The 19462-nt window shown below is 44.9% G+C and overlaps 1 protein-coding gene across 2 annotated transcripts; it reads right to left on the minus strand.

Annotated features, from left to right (window-relative positions):
* Window positions 1-13406: 13406 nt before the first annotated feature.
* Window positions 13407-18718, minus strand: LOC127301992 (F-box protein At3g22700). Of its 2 annotated transcripts, XM_051332319.2 has the most exons (3): window positions 18249-18718; window positions 16026-17240; window positions 13407-14935 (listed from the first exon to the last, which is right to left on the minus strand). In XM_051332319.2, the coding sequence occupies exon 3, from the start codon at window positions 14891-14893 to the stop codon at window positions 13622-13624; it is 1272 nt and encodes a 423-aa protein (XP_051188279.1). In that variant the 5' UTR covers window positions 14894-14935; window positions 16026-17240; window positions 18249-18718; the 3' UTR covers window positions 13407-13621. The 2 variants fall into 2 exon arrangements, with proteins under 2 accessions (XP_051188279.1, XP_051188278.1); XM_051332318.2 differs by lacking the exon at window positions 16026-17240 and having other exon boundaries at window positions 18249-18716.
* Between the last annotated feature and the right edge of the window lie 744 nt (window positions 18719-19462).

Raw genomic sequence — 19462 nt, forward strand, 5'->3', positions numbered from 1 at the left:
ATCTTCTGGAGGAAAGTCCACTCCACTTTGTCGTAAGCCTTGTGCATATCCAACTTCACCGCACAAATTCCATACTTCCCCGTCTTTTTACTCTTAATAGTGTGGTAACTTTCGTAAGCTACGAGAATATTATCCGTAATGAGACGGCCCGGAACGAACGCACTCTGGTTAGGAGTTATGATATCAGTAAGAATATGCTTCAAGCGATTTGCCAACAGCTTGGCAATTACCTTGTACACCACGTTACATAAACTGATGGGTCGAAATTGGGTAATCGACTCAGGGCTCTCAACTTTTGGTATGAGCACAATAGTGGTATGATTCCATCCTTCAGGAACTACTCTCGAGTTTACTGCCAACAGAACCTCATCAGTCAGGTCCTCTCCAATTATGTGCCAAAACCGCTTATAAAAGATAGCATGGAGCCCATCTGGACCCAAATCACTAAGAATTTTACAAATCCTATCAATCAAATGTTGAAAACAATCCGATCTATCAACGCCCACCAAAGGTGGCAGCCCAAGGTATTTATCAGTAATTGCTTCAGTCATAATATTCAGAATAGTGCACACCTCCTCTCTAATTTCAACACCCGAGCAAGGACTGAAATAGATGGTAGATTTCGCATCACTCACCAACTGTCCCGAAGCCGCACAATATTCATTCAACACATTCCGAAGGGTGAGAGCATTGTTTGCATCAGCTCGCATAAGTATCAAAGAATCATCTGCAAAGAGGAGGTGAGAAACCGCCGGTTTGACGCGCAGGATAGCGCAAAAACGCTTACAGGGTAAAGAAATATTAGTGCGCGCGGTCCGCTCAAGGCCACGCGTGTTGGAGATGCTCTTAATGTCAGAGACCCGGTGTTTTTGATTGCATACAAATGTGTTCTACATATCTGTAGTGTTTTGTTATATACAAGTATTTTGTATTCTGCGCTATACAAAGAACACAAAATTAAAATAGCCCAAAAAAACACTCGACTATGTTCCAATGTTTGTCTTCTTATAGTTCACAAACAAACAAAAATCATTAACTAGACATCTATATCTACTTGCATATTTATTTTAAGATTCTTTAGACTTAATTGAAAATTTACTTTTTAATAGGACTATTTGTACGTCTCCCCCTGTTTCTACTACAAAAATGATTTCGCTCTCCCTCCAAGAAAACACGTGTCCTCTGATATTTTCGCAGCATAATGTAGACTCTCAGTCTCCGCTGCAAAGTGCATTATGCACGAATCTTTTCGTTCGAAAGTATATATCAGCGAAAAGATGGTTGAATCAGGAGTCCGGATAGACGTTGTACATACTAGCAAATGCATAGAAAACAATAATAGAACAGAAAGCCAGTATGCCATTTGCTGCATCTCAAGGTTTTAAACATGGCAAACTGCTTGCAATGTGTTCAGCAAATTAAAGGATCGTTTCTGTTCCAGGCAAGTCCAGTCCCAGCTAGATCTCTCGTGGAAAAGCAGCATTCTGCGCTGGACTGTTGTAAGAACTAGAACCCTGAAAGGCCGAAAGTGCAATAAGAATATATGATGACAAGCCGAACAAGAAGTCAAATCAGTACATGGACAAAGGTTGGGCACATCCAATCCAAGGGAGCTGTTATAAAAGCGACAAGCAAATAACGAAGAACGAAACAAGAACACACGCAGGGGACACCAGATTTAACGTGGAAAACCCCTTCCAACACAGAAGGGGAAAAAACCACGGGCGCCAGCCAGCAAAACTTCACTATATCGGGAGGTGTTTACAAACGCCGTGGGTTATCTTATAATCTGATGAACCCTAGCCGGCGGCTTACAAGATGTATATATAGGCGGTGCCAACGATCCGTACCGTACCGCTCGGCCCAAGCCTCCGGCGACGGGCCTCGCTCCGCTTGTCAGAAGTTAGCCTCCCTTTAGTATATGAATTTGGATCACAATACAACAGGAGCAAGAGTCTCCTACTACAAGAAGTTACAATACCCTTCAGGACGAAATTAAGGTAGGAACAAGAAGTGCCCAAGAAAGCCAACTTTAACATGAAAGGTTCTTTTCTTTGTTCTTCTTATCGTCAGTGGAAGAAACATCAGGAATTGAAGTACCCTGCCAAAGGTGAATATGGATCAGACATCAAATGCAAGAAGTGTGCATGACTTGCATCCCATGTGTCTAGAAACATCCCAATTAATAAGATACTTAATCATATATCCTCATGTTCCTAAGCGGCTCAATGTTGTTAAATTTCAAGAAGATGGCTCAAACCGGAACCATAGAGATAAAATATGAAGAAAAAAAACAATATGACAGATAATCTTCTTTTCTACTCACAATATTCTTTGATTTAGAACTCCGTGCTTGTTACCTAGTTTTAGAATTATTTGTGCTAAAAAAGTTGCAATGCTCAATTAGCAGAACACTATGTATGCATGTACAATAGGGCAACGTATTCCAGCACAACATGAAAACAGAGATGCATATGCACCTCTATATGCATATTGGGTCTGCAATATAAGATTATAACAGAAGTTTTTAGGAAACTGAGTACAGTCGTTAAAATTTAAAGCACAGCATAAAGTTCTGTTAATTATATGATTTCAAACTGTAATGAATAAATTGAATTTCTGCACTATGTGAAATATGTGGAGTGCTAGATTAAGAACATATTGAGTTCAATAAGTAGATAGCTTCAACTAAGCAAAACTGCACCTAACAAGTAGAAAAATACAGGCAGGTGTATAAGATTGAGTTTGTCATGGAAAATAATCAGATTTTAGTTGGGAAGTCATCCATTTATAGAAATAGAAAAACCACAGCTAAGTTGCTTATTTCTTTAGATATGCTAATTTCCATAGTTATCACAGCAAACAAGACCAGTAAGTAACAAAAAGAACCATGTAACTAGCAGAAAATATGGATAATGCAGAAGTTAGAAGGCAAGCAAAAGATTACCTGATCCAAAAGATGACTTCGTAAAATACTACAGATGTTAAGATGTGCCTGCTTAATGGCCTATAGGAAGGTCAACTTTTGTCAAATTTGGCATATTTGAACAACAGTCATAAATAATGTTGACTAGCAAATCAATATATGCAAACACATTGTACCTCAAATCTGGCAGTCATCTTCTTTGAACGTGATATTAACTCCTCCATGTCCCGTGTCTGTTCCACCCAATTAAGCCGCCGGAGGAATCTTGGCTATACGACACTTGTTAAGACACTAGTTATGACACATTTAAAATACTATATGCCTTTGGTCTCAAATAACTGTGAGTGTTTTGAAAAAGAAAAGCGAGAAGTGTGGTAGCATCCATTCTTTCAGTATAGAATTACCTGGTTTGTATTTTCTGGCTTGTCTTGCAACACCTGATTCAGTTCCATGCGTACACGTTCTGCTATTTCATGATGCTTATCCTCCGAAAACTGATACATTTCAACAATTTGGTCCGCGACTTCCTACAAAATGGCAAGTTAGCAGTTCGTCACACCTTCAAAAACAATCAGTATTCATCAAGGATAATAAAGCTTGGCCAACATACAAGGAACGTATGCTCATGTTTGTGGATTTTGCTCCACATCTTCTCGATCTCATCAAGCACATTCTTCCATGCCCTCCACTTCTTCAATTGCCAGCCTACTTGCTGTTTTGGTCTACGCACAATGCTAGCCTTCTTGTATACATCTAAACATACAAGCGACTTCACACATATGTAGGATTGCATGCTGTACAGCTTGTGGGGTCTGAAATCAAACAGCTCTGCCATCTTACTGAAGCTAATCTCAGTGTTCTCACCAATCAACTCGTACGAACCTACGCTGCTGAAGCTCTGCGCGAGGATCCTATCCCTGTGAACAAATTGTGGACCTGGAATGTAATTTGGCGGATTCTTAATATTGTACTTCTGGCTCCACCTTTGCTCTACTGGATTGTCAAGTGTCCAGATCTGCAGATCACCAAGAAGAATGCCCACATCATAACGAGCGGTTTGAGCAGTTACTATGCTTAATTTCCCATCTATATCTCTGATCCAGAACTTACGAGGACCAAAATAATCATGATCTTCACGTTCTACTGGCAGTTGTATCGTTGCAAAACTTTCAACCCTGAGATCAAAAGACATAAGTGTGTGCTGCCAGCTAGCTATCTTATCTTCATTTAACCGATACATTGTGCCATCGACATTGACAACACCAGAGTTTCTCACACTGTTCAAGCTAAGAGCATCTGGTGTTGGGACATCTTTCCATTTCTCATCACCAAACGTGTAAACTTGAATAACACTGAACTTGTCTTTATTACGGGGGCAACCCTCAACACAATCACCAAGGAAGTGTGTAATCTTGTATTCTTTTGTCACTGGATGAAATCCAAAGCTGTAGAAAGAGAAGTGATCACCTCTCATATTCTTGGCAGGTTTCTCAAGATGCATACATTCACCAGTTGTGAAGTTGGCTATTTTGATCGTTGATGTCTTTGTGTACAAGCCAAGAAGGCCATTGCACGAACCAAAAAGGAAATCATCTGGCCCAATCACCGGCACTGCATATGTTGATAGTGACCAGGTTTTGTCAATTAGGATAGCATCGCTGGGGTAAAGCTGGCCTGAAACCAAACCTTGCGGGAAGAACAGAAGGGCATAATGGTGTGCACGCTGGAGGTGTGATGTAACAAACTGGGGATCCCGGATGAAGCCCTGCCAGTGCTTGCAGACACCGACACACCTCAATAGAGTGCTCACTGGAAGCCTCAAAAATATCCGCTCAATGAGGTCTCCGGGGAGGCTGTTTATGATGCATTCCTTATTGATTTGCCTCTTTGCATTGGTTTCTCCAGTAACCATAGTGAAGGCGCAATGCCGAGGCAGCCGAGTTTCCAGATCCAATCTGCACAAACACATTTCAATAAATGAGATAAGGGCGTACTTAGAGTTTGGCTCAAACAATTTTAGATAGAAACAGACAATGTATGCATGTTTGTCTCGCTTCCAAGATCTATCCTCTATTATTAAATAGGAGCACCCCACTACGGTTTTGGCACCCGAAACTGGTGTCCTGTTGTGTTCCTTTTTTTTTTGCTGGGATTTCTCAATCCGCAGTTCAGATTTGCTTCAGTTTCAGTTCCTACGAAATCCCTTGGTTTGCTCACATAAGTGATCGATCAGTTCATTCTGAGCCTTTCTTATGGGTGGTAGTTTCAGTACATATAAAAAGACCACGATAGGGATGACGTTAGCAGTTTGAAGTCGATGACGCAGGTCAAATCTTACTCTGCACTGTGCAAGTTTTTTATGTTCAAATGTATATTCATCTAGGCTGAGAAACCAAATTCCAGCCTTTTTATAACAGGTGGTCCTTCCCTCTTTTTTTTCTGATTTCAGGTGATCGATCTAATAGTATTGCTGTGATCCTTCTCCCTGGTTTCATGACGTGGTCATTGTTGGAGATACTAAAAGCTAAGATCAAGTTCCGAGTACGCTGGTTTTATTTTGTATTCAGCTATGCATACCTTTTCAAGTAAACCATTTGATTACAGTGGAATTATAAATTTGTAGACACAAAAGGATTGTAGCAAATGGTGCAAGGGCAAGTGCATTGTAGTGTTCATTTTGAATTCCCACTTCGCATACATTTCTTTCATTGTTGTGGCTACAAAACGCACAAAGTGAAAAGTAACTGCAGGTTGATGAAGTTGAGTTGGACTGCACATCCATGTTCGGTCTGGATCATGGCCAACATACATATTAAGGCATCGGGATATCATCTAGTTTACCATACCATGTGTCAAGGAAGAAACTGATGGCATCTCAAATTTTCTGCCACGTGAAAAATGAACTCACCTATCCTCGCTAGAACGAAGTTTAGCCCGCTCTAATTACCAAAAGCTTAATCCTGTAGTAAAAAAGAACACTAACGGTATCATCCTTTCTCGCGCGCGCATACCCAAAATTCAGCTTTACAGCTGCACCGATTACGAGTGCGCGCCAACCCTCCGGGCTCCGGCACCTCACGCCCTCAATTAACCGCAAGTAACAAGAAACCCTAGCCGACATTGCAGATGGAGGAGTGCGGACAAGAAGGGCATCGGGGAAGGAAGCATCCCGCAAACAAAAGAGGACATCAAAGGGGAAGGGGGACTCACAAGCACGATTAGGATTAGGTGAGGTCCGAGGTCGCCCCCAAGCAGGGGCTCTCCGCTACGGTTGATGGATTCCCCGCCGCCCCTCAGGCGGAGAAATTATTATCCGCAGTTCAGATTTGCTTCATTTCCAGTTCCTACGAAATCCCTTGGTTTGTTCACATAAGTGATAGATCAGTCCATTCTGAGCCTTTCTTTATGTGTGGTAGTTTCATTACATACAAAGGACCGCGATAGGGATGACGTTCGCAGTTTGAAGTCAACGACACAGGTCAAATCTAGGTGTCCTTTTGTCACTTTTTGTCCCTTGCCCGCTTCGCTAGACAGATTCTTGATAATTTTCTGCTCTCTTCTTTCACTTCAACTACTAGGGATCATCTTACTCTGCACTGTGCAAGTTTTTTATGTTCAAATGTATATTCATCTAGGCTGAGAAACCAAATTACAGCCTTTTATAGCAGGTGGTCCTTCCCACTTTTTTTTTCGGATTTCAGGTGATCAATCTAATTGTATTGCTGTCTGTGATCCTTCTCCCTGGTTTCATGACATGATCTTTGTTGGACATACCAAAAGCTAAGATCAAATTCAGAGTAGTCTGGTATTATTCTGTATTCGGTTATGTATAACTTTTCAAGTAAACCATTTGATTGCAGTGGAATTATAAATTTGTATACACAGAAGAGTTGTAGCAAACGGAGCAAGGAAAGTGCAATGTAGTGTTCATTTTGAATTCTCACTTCCCATACATTTCTTTTATTGTTGTGGCTACATGGTACAGAGCGCACAAATTGAAAAGTAACTGCAGGTTGATGAAGTTGAGTTGGTACTGCACATCCATGTTTGATCTGCACCATGGCCAACATATTAAGGCATCGGGGTTTCTTCGAGTTTACCAAACCATGTGTCAAGGAAGAAAGTGATGGCATCTCAAATTTTCTGCCACGTCAAAAATGAACTCACCTATCCTCGCTTGAACGAAGTCTAACCCGCTCTAATTACCAAAAGCTTAATCCTGTATTAAAAAGAACACTTTTTTTGTTTGCGGAATGTATTAAAAAGAACACTAACGGTATCATCCTCTCTCGCGCGCGCGTACCCAAAATTCAGCTTCACAGCTGCACCGATTACGAGTGCGCGCCAACCCTCCGGGCTCCGGCACCTCACGCCCTCAAATAACGGCAAGTAACACGAAACCCTAGCCGCCATTGCAGAAGGAGGAGCGCGGACAAGAAGGGCATCGGGGGAGAAAGCATCCCGCAAAACAAAAGAGGGAATCGAAGGGAAGGAGGACTTACACAAACACGATTAGGATGAGGCGAGGTCCGAGGTCGCCGCCAAGGGGCTCTCCGCTCGACGGTGGATGGTGTAACAGCTATTACTCCTGTGTAGTGTTACATCAGATGCACTGCGTGCATTCAGTCTTTGGACTTGTATTTGTTGGGCCGTGGGCCAGACGTTGTGTGCGTTGTGTGTTGAGCTATATAGCTCGGTCTTGTATCTGTAAACTGGGCATCGAATGAATGAAACGTGTGAAACAACCTCATCTTCTAGCTCTGCTCCTCACCTTCTGCTGTTCTCCTCTCATCCTCTCCAATTCTGCAATTCCTTTGGTGTGATCTGATCCGATCTAGGGCGGGTCGTCACAATTTGGTATCCAGAGCCAGAAATTCCAGGGAATTTTTCTTCGCCCGTTGCGCTCGTACTCTCTCGGCGTTGATCCGTAATTCCGAACAAAAGGTGGGAATCACTTCGGTGACGTCCCACAAAATCCTGCGTTCGGTCCGATCCGTTTGGAGGAGCAGCAACGGCGCCGGCAAAGGGCGCCGCGGCGCAGACACAACAGGTCCTCATGGCGGTGGAGACGAGCGGAGCGGAGACTAGAGCGCTCCTGGACCAGATCCTCAAGCGCCTCGACGATGGCGCCGCGCTCGGCCTCAAGCGCCACGACGAGCAGGCGGCGTTCAACGCGCAGGTATCTCAGGAACTCCAGGCGGTGCGGCGTCAGATCGACCTCACCCAGGCTGCTGTGGACGAAGCACGCCACGCGGCAGCAACGGTGACCGCGCCATCGGCACCACAAGCACAGGCGATGGACCACCGTGCTGCAGCTGCTGCGTTCGTCGCGTCCGGGTTGGGTATGCCGGGGTACCCGCGACTCGCCAACGATGGCGCGCCCCTGATTCCGGTTGTTCCTGAGGCACAAGTACAACGCCCCCCACCTGTTCGTCAGAATGTCGACCTTGGGCCGCTGCGCTCGCGCAACGACGATGGAGAATTCGTCAAGCCCCCGAAGCATAATTTCCCTCGCTTCGAAGGTACGCTGCCTAGCTTATGGCTTGACAGGTGTATTGCCTACTTCGACATGTACATGGTGCGCCCACAGAATTGGGTGACAACAGCGTCGTTGTACGTCGAAGGCCATGCGGCATTATGGTTGCAAGCGTATCGGCAACAGAATCCTCAGGTCACCTGGGCTCGGTTCGCACAAGCAGTGGTTGAGGAATTTGGGCCTGACGAGTTTGAAGACCAGATGCATAAACTGCTGAAATTGCATCAGTTGGGTTCGGTCACTGACTATCGAGTGCAGTTTGAAGTGTATATGTATCAATTGCTGGCACTTGATCCTTCACTCAGCACCAAATTTTTCGTCACTCAATTTGTGCTAGGACTAAAGGATGAGTTACGAGCAGTAGTGCGGATTCAGGCACCTAATAGCATTACGCGTGCCACGGTCTTTGCTCGAATTCAGGAGGAGGAACTTGAGGCAGTTCGTCCTCGTCATCGACCTGCTCCAGCTGGACGCCCACCTCCTGTTGCAGCTCAGGCAGCACCACGTCCTCGGGCAGCACCTGATGATTTTGCTCGGGAGAGACAGTTACGTGATTTTCGCAGAGCAAATAACCAGTGTTTCAAATGTGGTGGTCCTTATTCTCGTGAGCATCAGTGTAAACAGCAAGGCGCTCAGTTATTGACAATCCAAGTTGGAGAGTTTGGTGAGTTGCTCAATGAGGAAGCAGTCAGAGCCTTAGAGCTATTGGATGAGCCTTCACAACCAGAACAACCAGTGGTTCAAGAGGCTGCTTGTTGTATGCTATCAGCCCATGCCTTAGCGGGTACTGAATCTCCCAATGCTCTTCGCTTACCAGCACGTGCAGCAGATAAAGCCATGTTGTTACTTGTGGACTCAGGAAGTTCCCACAGTTTTATTAATGCCCAGTTTGTCAGTAACATACATGCAGCTACAGTGGCCATACCTAGTGTTCCTGTCAAACTAGCAAATGGCCAATATGTCTCTTGTGATCAGATGGTAACGAACATGGAATGGGTCAGTCAGGGACAAACTTTTCATACTGATCTTCGGGTCCTGGAGCTCGGATCTTACGATGCTGTGTTGGGAATGGACTGGTTGGATTCCTTTAGCCCTATGAGTTGTCATTGGAAAGAGAAACACATCTCCTTTGACTACAATGGGCAGTGGATCACTTTACAAGGCATTACCCCTCAATCCACACCACCCCCACAACAGATGGACATCTCTCTGTTGCAACAGATGCATGACAACAATGAGATTTGGGCGTTGGCATCTTTGGAAGTTGTCTCAGCCACCAGTGCACTTGATACAAGTTCAGTAGCAGTTGATCCATCCATTCAAGCTATTTTATTGGAGTTTGAGGATGTTTTTGCCGAACCCACTGGGTTGCCTCCCCATCGTCAATATGATCATGCTATTGCCTTGGAACCAGGAGCTCAACCACCTAATGTAAGACTGTATCGCTATTCTCCACTGCAGAAAGATGAGATTGAGCGACAGGTTGCTGACATGCTCAAATCTGGTGTTATAGTGCACAGCATGAGTCCCTATGCAGCTCCAGTCCTTCTAGTGAAGAAAAAGGATGGTAGCTGGCGATTTTGCATTGATTTTCGTCGACTGAATATGATCACAGTGAAGAATAAATTTCCTTTGCCAATTGTCGATGAGTTGTTGGATGAATTGGCCGGAGCTGCCTTCTTCTCAAAACTTGACCTGCGGGCAGGTTATCATCAAATCAGGATGAGGGAAACTGATGAAGAGAAAACCGCTTTTAAAACTCACCATGGACATTTTCACTTCAGGGTGATGCCCTTTGGCTTAACGAATGCCCCTGCTACATTCCAGTGTCTAATGAACACAGTATTTGCAGAGTATACACGAAAATTTGTCATAGTGTTTCTGGATGATATCCTGGTGTACAGTCGTAACTTACCTGAACATCTGAAACATCTGCGACTGGTTCTGGACTTGCTGCGAAAGAATCAGCTGTACGCAAAGGCCTCCAAATGTTCATTTGCTCAGAGCCAAATTGAGTACCTTGGACATGTGATTTCGGAAAATGGTGTGGCGACAGACGCAGAGAAGACCAAAGCAATGCAAGCATGGCCTGTTCCTACATCTGCAACTGAATTGCGGGGATTCCTGGGGTTAACGGGCTATTACAGGAAATTTGTTCCGCGCTATGGGATAATTGCAAAGCCACTGACGCAGTTGCTCACCAAAAAGGGGTTCACTTGGCCTGATGCAGCGCAGAGTGCTTTTGATCAGCTAAAAGCTGCCATGGTCAACACGCCGGTGCTCGCACTTCCAGATTTCGACCGATCCTTCTCCATCGAGACTGATGCATGCGACACAGGGATCGGTGCCGTGTTGGTTCAAGATGGGCATCCAGTTGCTTACTTCAGCAAAGCTCTGGGTGTTCGAAATCAGCAGTTATCGACATACGAGAAAGAATTTCTCGCGGTCATGATGGCTGTGGACAAATGGCGTGCCTACCTACAACGTGGGCCTTTTGTTATCTTGACTGATCACAAAAGCCTTTGTAACCTTGAAGATCAGCAGCTGGACACGGAAGTACAGCGGCGAGCTATGTCTAAGCTTGTGGGCCTGCAATTTCGCTTCCAGTACAAGAAGGGAGCTGAAAATGGCGCTGCCGACGCTCTATCACGCGTGGGTCATTTGCTCTCTGCTAATGCAATGTCTGTTTGTCGTCCAAGCTGGCTTCAGGAGGTGGCTAACTCGTATGAAACTGACAAAGATGCTCAGGAACTATTGGCTAAGTTAGCAATACACGGCCCGGACGAAGAAGGTTATGACCTGCATCAGGGTGTGATCCGTTGCAAGGGTCGTTTGTTTATCGGCTCCAATACAGCACTGCAGACCAAACTAATTAGTGCTATGCATGACAGCGCAGTGGGTGGTCATTCGGGACATGCTGCTACATACCAACGAGTAAAGAAATTGTTCATCTGGAAAGGGCTTAAATTAGCTGTCGAGGATTATGTACGCCAGTGTGCAACTTGTCAACACGCCAAGCACGAACACAACAAACCAGCAGGTAAACTTCAGCCACTTCCTGTTCCATTGGCACCGTGGCAGGACATTACAATGGATTTCGTTACTGGGTTGCCAAAATCGGAGGGATTTGAGGTCATTATGGTGGTAGTCGACAGGTTGACAAAGGTGGCTCACCTTATTCCATTGCGATATCCATTTACTGCTGCTCAGGTTGCACGGGCATTCTGGGAAAATATTGTCAAACTGCATGGCATTCCTTTGACAATCGTCTCTGATCGCGACCCTGTCTTCACAAGTGTACTGTGGCGTGAGCTCATGGCAGCAGCAGGCACTAAGTTGCAGTTCTCGACAGCCTACCACCCGCAAACGGATGGCCAGACGGAACGCGTCAATCAGTGCATGGAGATGTTCTTGCGCTGTGCTGTTCATGACAATCCGAAGCAATGGCGACGGTGGTTACCAGCTGCGGAATTTTGGTACAACTCCACGCATCATGCTTCGTTAACTTGTTCACCCTTCAAGGCTCTGTATGGGCGTGATGCAAATCTGGGTACCATGCTAAATTGGCAAGGAAGTGCTGAGCTACTAACTGAATTGGACTGGGAGTTGCACACAACTCAGTTACGAGATCATTTGTTGCGTGCCCAGGATCGTTTCAAACGCAAGGCTGACAAGAATAGGACTGAACGTGCATTCCAGGTTGGGGATACAGTGCTTCTTAAACTTCAACCTTATGCTCAGTCTACGCTGGCAAATCGCCCCTGCAAGAAACTGTCATACAAATTCTTTGGTCCGTTCTCGATAGCAGCAAAAGTGGGGACATTGGCCTATAAACTGAACTTGCCCGAGGACAGTCGAGTTCACCCTGTGTTTCATGTCTCTCAGCTTAAGCCCTTCCTGCCAAATTATACTCCAGTATTCTCTGAGTTGCCCAAGACTCCAGACTTGACAGCAAAAGAGCTCCAGCCGGTGGCTATCCTGGACAGGCGAATGAAAAAGAAAGGAAATAAGCCAGTAATTCAGATTCTGGTACAATGGTCGACCCTTCCTGCCTCATCTGCTACATGGGAAGATTATGAGGTACTGCATGCTCGTTACCCTGAAGCTTCTATCTGGGATGGAGCTTCATCTTAAGGAGGAGGCAATGTAACAGCTACTACTCCTGTGTAGTGTTACATCAGATGCACTGCGTGCATTCAGTCTTTGGACTTGTATTTGTTGGGCCGTGGGCCAGACGTTGTGTGCGTTGTGTGTTGAGCTATATAGCTCGGTCTTGTATCTGTAAACTGGGCATCGAATGAATGAAACGTGTGAAACAACCTCATCTTCTAGCTCTGCTCCTCACCTTCTGCTGTTCTCCTCTCATCCTCTCCAATTCTGCAATTCCTTTGGTGTGATCTGATCCGATCTAGGGCGGGTCGTCACAGATGGATTCCCCGCCGCCCCTCAGGTGGAGAAATTATTTTCCGCCGCTTGCCCCATCCACGGCTGCGGTCGGCGGTTCCGAGGGTTTCGAGGAGGAGGAACAGATCTTTATCATGCGGAGGCCCAGGTTCGGCCCAGGTAACTTAATACGACTTCACTCCTTCTTCATTGCACAACCTCAAAAAAAAAAAAAAAAAAACTCCTTCTCCATTGCACTCACGCGAAATACGTTTTGGTGCTAGGCTTGCAGCTTCGAGACCCCATCTCTGCTCTTAGCGTGTGTACTTTTTTCGTACAGGCAATGCCGCCCTGTGCTGAACCATGTACTCTGGAACGATTTCATTTCTTTGTGCCAAAAAAAAAAAATTTCTTTGTGCACAAATTTGTAAAAACTTTTGAATTCACAACTATTTTATGAAACTTTTGTTAGATGTAGAGCATGTACTCATCACAAAAGAGAAAAGCTGAAGTGCGTACTCCGTAGCTACGGTTGATAAGATACAAACTCCATTCTACGAGTGAATTAACAAAACCATCAGCATAAAAAATAGTTTTGAATATGTACAACTAATTACTTAAAATTCCACCAATATTTACAACATAATTCGGCATGACCCTGTTCTGAAGATACAAAAGATATCCTTCTACCTACCTATATTGGACCATGGCGGCAAATGCAGAATTGCAATCATAAATTCAGAATACAAGGCTGGCAGAAACTTCAAACTACAGGATCAGTAACCAGGTGGGGCGCGAGGCCAGTGCGGCGCGCGAACAATGGCCGCCCCGGCGTACACATCCAACGGGACAAGGGTCTCCTTGTACAGGTAGGATTGCGTCTCGTAATACCTGTGAGGCCTGAAGTTCAGCAGTTTCACCTCACTGCACTCCTCGATCTGCATGCCGTCGCCCTGCAGGTCTCGGCTGAACGCAGCACCCTCGCGATCGTGCAGCAAGATCTTCTCCCCGCGGATGAAGCATGGCTGAGGGACGAACCGCGGAGCAGAGGACGGCACATCGATGTTGTACTTCAGAAACCACCTATCTTCAGTGGGACTCTCGAGCATCCACACATCCATCCTGCCCGAAACCTCCGCATTGTAGCGGCGCCACCGGGGAGCGCTGCAGTTAAACGGGACAGTCACCAGGCACACCTTCTTGTCCACCTCGGTTATGTAGTAAGAGCGGTCGGGAGCCTCACAGGGCCCGTTTGTCGCCTCACAAGCCTTGAGCTGCGGAGGCCTTAAGGTCATGAAGGTCTCGTCCTTAAGATCAAACCTCATGACCGCCACGCCGCAGCATGTCACTTCCTCTTCTGTGATCCAGTACATCGCGCCGTCAACGTTGACGACTCCGAGGTTCACCAGGCAGCTCTCTTTTGGTGCTCTGATCTCCCTCCACCTGTCTTCTCCAAGGGTGTACACCTGGATGCTGTCGAAGCAGAACGGCTGCCCTGATGACCTGCCTTGTCGGGGCTCATGGTGGAAGTATATGAGTTTGTACTCCGCTGTCGCCGGGTGGAAGCCGAAGCTGTACAAGTAGTACAGGTCACGGAACAGTTTCCCGTCCGGTTTCGAGAGATGCAGGGTTTGGCCGGTCGTGGGGTTGACGATCTTCAGCGTGTACTTCCTGTAGAAGCAGAGCAGGCCATTGCAAGATGCGAAGAGGTGGTCGTCATGTTCCATGGACGATGCTGCCCATGTTGACACGGACCATTTCTCGTCGAAGAGCTTTACACGGCCAGGCGTGAGAGTCTTGTGGCTGGCTGAAGCATCCACTCTAGGCAGGAAGAGGAGGAGGTGCTCAGGTGCACGACTAGCGTGGCCCATGACGAAGCAAGGGTCGAGGATTACGTCGCGCCATTGGTGGCATGTTCTGAGGAATCTCAGGAGAGAGCTGATCGGAAGCCTGAGAAGGATCTCGTGTAGGACATCTGATGTGATGCGGCTGATGCTTGCTGCATGATTTTCCATCGGCTGCTCTACGTCGTATGTGTCAGTGACCATTTCCAGGGACCTTTTCTCCCAGAAAGTTGTGCCTGTCAAATCCTGTAAAAGCACAAAAGTAAGGATCAAAGTGTGATGGAGCACAAAAGTAGAAGATTAGAAATATGTGGTGTGTTCCTTTCAGAAATCAATGAATAGTGATTCAATTATATAATCATACAATCGCTTTGAACTTTTTGACAGAAGCAACCTATTTTTCTATGAGAACAGATTATCTGATCCAAGAGAAGGAAATCAGCTTATGTACTCATTGACGATCGATGTTTAGTTGCAATTGCAGTTAACACACCATCCCCGCCTATGTAAAACTAGTAAACTGCACCCGTGCTTTGCACGTCAGGGATTAATTAAGGCAAGGCAACAAAACAAAAATGCAGACCAATTTCAGAACTCAAATGGGCATTGTTACGACATACAAATTCAATACATCAAAATACTATGGAATGCGTCGACACTGTCAATCATATGGAGCGCAAAATGTGCTACCAAGGTTCCAGGATAGCACCTTCAAAACACGCTGGACACTAATGTTCGCGGTTAGCTGATACCCGTATTAATTCAGAACAGCTATTTCAGAGAGGTTTCATAATCTCTAAACTAAATTAGGCAGGGTGCAAATAAGCATGGACACACGGACCCAGGCATAGGATATCAATTGAAGTTCTTCGTGTTCAAGAGTCAAGACTAGAACACATAAAAAAATTACTAATATTAACGCTCCAAGGAAAAAAAAAAGTTAAGAGCATCCTGAGATCATATACTGGTTTACTAATTTTAACTCTATTCTCACATGAGAAGAGGTATATGCAATGGCATCTTCACTGCTACAAACCAGACCACATCATTCGACATAGTTCTATACAGCTAGCACAACCTATCAGTATCTGAAGTTAGAGCAAAGTTAATTAGGCCAACTGATGATTCGTACATCAAATAATTCAGTCTAACTTAGACTGTCTAAACATAACAAAAGAAGGATCGTATTTTGAGATTTACACGTTATAGTTACAAATATATTAGAAAAAATAAAGTGGACAGAAAAAAAAATCAAACCACCTTTGTGGACATAAACACAAACACCTGGTGGTCACATTAGGCTATTAACTTGCTCATTTCAGAAATACCATATTACCTATTCAAATTCTGAATGTGTAGTGTGGAGGGTAATGTGCTCAATGCGTTGCTGGGGTGCAATGGTATGGCACGGCTGATAGCACTGGCAACCCACGCGCCGAGAGGCGAAGGAACTGGAATTTCAGGCAAGCAGCAGCGCTAGCACCAGAGGGAAGAGGCGACCACCGGGCAGGGACGGCCTGACTTCAGACGACAAGGGATTGGAAGCATGAGGAGGCAAGCGGTGCCAGGGAGCGGTGGTGGCCGGTGACTCGGTAAGAATCTGTAGCGGCAGCAACAGATGGTGAGGGAGGAGCGACTGGTGAAGGCCTGGCTTTGGCCGACTTGGACAGTGGCGAGGGCATCTCCAACATGGGGACCTATTTGCTAGCCAGACCTAAATCTGGCCCTGTTTTGCATCCACTCGTAGTAAAAAGCGATCTGTCGTTCAAATATAATTTTGGTTTACACACCAAGTGAAGAACCTTACTTTCAGGGCATCTGGCCCTATGAATAGGATTCAAGAATTGCTTCTCTTAAACCGATTTGGTTCAATGTTGGCTATTTGAAGTGAGTCTCCAAGTGATGCCATCCTCGAAGTCTTGGTGAAGTTAAACATTCACGATAAGGGACCAAAGCTCAACAAACTGGGAGAGGTGGTCAGTGGTAAAAGGACGTGTCAAGTCAATTTTCGCAACCCAACACAAGCGTCTTCATACATTGCTTGCAAGACCTTCAAATCATATTCTTGGAAGAGGCATAGAGGAGAGGGACAATCTCAATGGGCTTCCTCCCGTCAAGCCACGGAGCTTGCCACCAAGGGTGATTGTAGTGGCGGCATAAAATATCTCCATACCCTCCTAAGAACAAGGGTGGCCGGACCCCGCCCATACTTTGCTTGCTTCTTTCCACGCAAGCCAAGGCCTTGTTGGTATATCAATTTTAGGGTGCCACGATGATAGAGAAAGAAATGTAGATTCAATGTTCAAAATTGGTACACTATAGAGGATTACAGATACACATATAAAACAACTTAGGGCATTGGATTTCCATTCTGCTAGCAAGTACACTATTTCTATTTGGTTATGCTAGATAAGTATTTGGTGTGTTTGGTGGTGCTGTTCAACATATGTGCGCTTCCAGAATTCCTTCCAAGAGAACCAGATTTGGTCGTACACGGGAGAAAAGCACTAGTTTCAGGAGAGCAGATTTGGTGCACCCAGCACCAGTGATCCTGGTTTTTCAAAAAAATGAAAATTATAGTTTTGTGATTTAAAAAATCATAAAATTTATTTCATGAATACATACATATGTCCTAAATACTCGTGTGAAGTTTTTATAGAAATTGTATTGTATTTTGAGCTATAGAAAATTCACAAATTTGTGGCTGTGGATAGTGATAGAAAACTCAGATTTATGTCATAAATTTATTCATATTGTATAGCTCAAAATATAACATATGTATGTGTGTATTTAATTTCATATTTTTGGAATCTCGAAAATATGTTATTCAAAAACCGCGAACACTAGTTTAGTTAATAGTTATACACCTCTGGTTTCAACCTACTTGACATCTGAATTAGTTAGAATAACTCTACAAGGCTCAAGAGAAATTTAAAGTATTCTGCACAGTCTGCAGTTGAAACGAATGCATGGCTACCATTTTTCTATTAGATGCAGCTGCAACAATGGACCACAAACTGGAACAGCAAGAAGCTGATGAGCTCTACTGCCACGATGTTGGCTTATATATGCTGCCACATCCTTACTAACAATTTGAGCATATAACTGTTCCAAATATGTCTGAGAAATGAGTTATCTTTTTTTTTAACATAAGGCCTACGGCCCGGCTTCATATATAAAGTCCCAACAGCAAACACACCAATATCCAGATTACAAGACCCAACTCCACACCACAACATAAATGAGTTAACTTTACTAGGTTCAGTTTACTGCCCCTTGAAATTGCTACAGATGAACTAAGGAAACATAGTGTGGACATAAATGTTTGGGCGCTTTCTATTGACATGTCCCTAGTTCTAAACAAAAAAAATCTTTATTCTGAAGCCTGCACGACACATGTAACATAGCACTAAAAAGCTTGTGGATACGGACCAAGGGTTCATCCTTTCGTTAGGGTTCTAGTCCAAATTGATCCAAAGTTGCAGTACACAAAACGGGGAGATGTGCAACTCCACAAAATGGGGAGGGGGGAGATTGCAGGAGTCTGAAGAGAACTTACAGAGGATTGCCTGGTATTGCTTATTTGCTTTCATCCGACTAAGCTCGCCGCCGGCCGGTCACTGACTGAATACACCAACTGGCTCGACCAGTAGGTTCCCTGGTCAAGCTGCTGTTCAGCTCCAGTGGTGTTTATTTTCTTTCTAGAAACTGCGAACTACTCTTGCGCAGGTAACACCCTAATGCTGCTTCTTCGGTTATGCTTTTAATGGAGCAGGGCTACAACCCCTTTTTATCTAAAACAGATGAGATGCTTACAAAGGAATATTGCACAGGTAAGAGGCCGCCGTGTCCACAAGATTCGCGCTGTGATACTCTCTCACACGCAAGAGCTTCTTCACTCAGTTGTCAGTACTGACCAAATTAGCCACTGTAGCCACTAGCTTGGCACCGTGATTCTCTCTTACACGCAAGTGATTCGTGTTCACTCCAGTGCATCCCAAATAAGCAGCCGTGGCCGCATGATTCGCACGCTTATCCTCTCTATCTTACACGCAAGTGCCTCTTCACCACCAGCTTTTTGGTGTTCGGAAAATACACTTGTTTGTTACCAGTAGAAAAGGAAGTTCACGAATGTCAACGTCCCAACAAAAAGTTCAGGAAATATAAGGACATAGGCCCAACAAAGGCCCAAGTACTCAGATGGTACTATAGATTCCGGGGATTTCCCTCCTTTTCCAAAAAAAAAAGTGGTAGTGAAAAAATAAGAAGACAACACGAATAGGCTTTTTTTTTCTCGAAAAGGACTGTCGCTCTATCAATCATCATCAATAGAAGCAGAAATAACGTCAAAGATAATAAAATTTACAGATAGATCTTTGGGCCACCTAACGAAAACTATGAACACTGAACCGAGTCGAAGGCGCAGTGCTGTCTTAGCCCCTCCATCACCAGAGCTAGATAAACTTTGTCGAAGTAGAGCTCAATGTAGTAGTTAGACAGGAATTCATCATCTTAAGGCTCCAAATGACCACAGAGGAAGAGCCAAACTGTAACCACACATACCCACACATGCGAACACGAAAATGGATCGTACCCCAAGAGATCCCAGAATCGCGCTTCTCATGCCAGCCTCGCCGCCGAACAGGGATGGCAATGGGTACCCATGACTCGCGTACACGCTGGGTAAACTCCCAATAGACATACGGATATGGGAAAAAAATATCCATGGGTTTGTAAATGGAAAAATATCTTGCACATCAGGTAGAGCGGGTA

The sequence above is a fragment of the Lolium perenne genome, chromosome 5 (genome assembly GCF_019359855.2).
Source record: "Lolium perenne isolate Kyuss_39 chromosome 5, Kyuss_2.0, whole genome shotgun sequence".
NCBI classification, from domain to species: domain Eukaryota; kingdom Viridiplantae; phylum Streptophyta; class Magnoliopsida; order Poales; family Poaceae; genus Lolium; species Lolium perenne.